Source organism: Centrocercus urophasianus, unplaced genomic scaffold (assembly GCF_019232065.1).
Source record: "Centrocercus urophasianus isolate 14NV4802_14NV808 unplaced genomic scaffold, USGS_Curo_1.0 seq_13, whole genome shotgun sequence".
Taxonomy (NCBI): Eukaryota; Metazoa; Chordata; class Aves; order Galliformes; family Phasianidae; genus Centrocercus; species Centrocercus urophasianus.
The window spans coordinates 4719239-4720000 of record NW_024884475.1 but is presented as its reverse complement, the minus strand read 5'-3'; the positions used below and the strand labels follow the sequence as shown (position 1 = coordinate 4720000).

At 51.6% G+C, this 762-nt stretch overlaps 1 protein-coding gene across 1 annotated transcript in view; it reads right to left on the bottom strand.

The window, feature by feature from the left end:
• CD8A (CD8a molecule) overlaps window positions 1-180 on the bottom strand; it is an 81168-nt gene extending 80988 nt beyond the window's left edge. The window contains exon 1 of the mRNA XM_042811742.1: window positions 166-180. Within this exon, the coding sequence (XP_042667676.1) occupies window positions 166-180 (15 nt within the window). The remainder of the gene's footprint in view (window positions 1-165) is intronic.
• Window positions 181-762: the final 582 nt, after the last annotated feature.

The following is a 762-nucleotide window of genomic DNA, read 5'->3' as shown; positions in this document are numbered from 1 at the left end:
CCGCACTAACAGCTGCTACATGCCCTCTCTCTCCCCTTCCCCATCCCCTCCAGCAACCCCTGTCTGAACAGGCTCTGTTCCTGCTGCTTATTGCACTGCAGTCCCACTGCTCCCACTTCCCTGCGTAGTCACTGAGCAGCCCTGAATTCAGTCCCATGGCTTTGCCCTTTCTTTTCCCATGGTCCATTTTGCCCTGTTTCTTGGCTGTGCTGCAAGGGGAATGCCTTCACCCATTGTCCTCCTTCCTCCCAGCACAGGTGCCCCGTAAGCTGCTTCCATACTCACAGAGCCCCAGGCTGAGCAGGAGGAGCAGTGCAGGAGACCCGGCCATGGTCCTCAGGGCGGTGCAGCGGAGCGCGGGTGATGTTTCTCACTGCACGTTGGAGACAGCTTGTGTAACTTATAGGAGAGGATGTGATGTCATCAGGACCCTCTGCTGTGAAGATCCAAGGTTCAGTAAAAATGATTTCTGAAGAACTCCAGTAGAGATCCAGAACTCAGGCTGTGTTCTCTCATAACACTGTTTTTAATGGATTTTGCAGCTGTGACATTCAGACTGGCAACAGTTCTTCTTGAAATTAAGTCATCCATTCTAGACTACTTTCTCTCAGCCATTTGGAGCACTCACAAACATCCACACCTACACAAAATGGGACAAGTTCCATGATGTGAACTCCAGCCTCAGGCTACATTTCTTGACCAAGATTCTGCCACCTTCACTTGCTCATGCATCTGTGGTCCGGTGTGGATGTCAAGGCATGC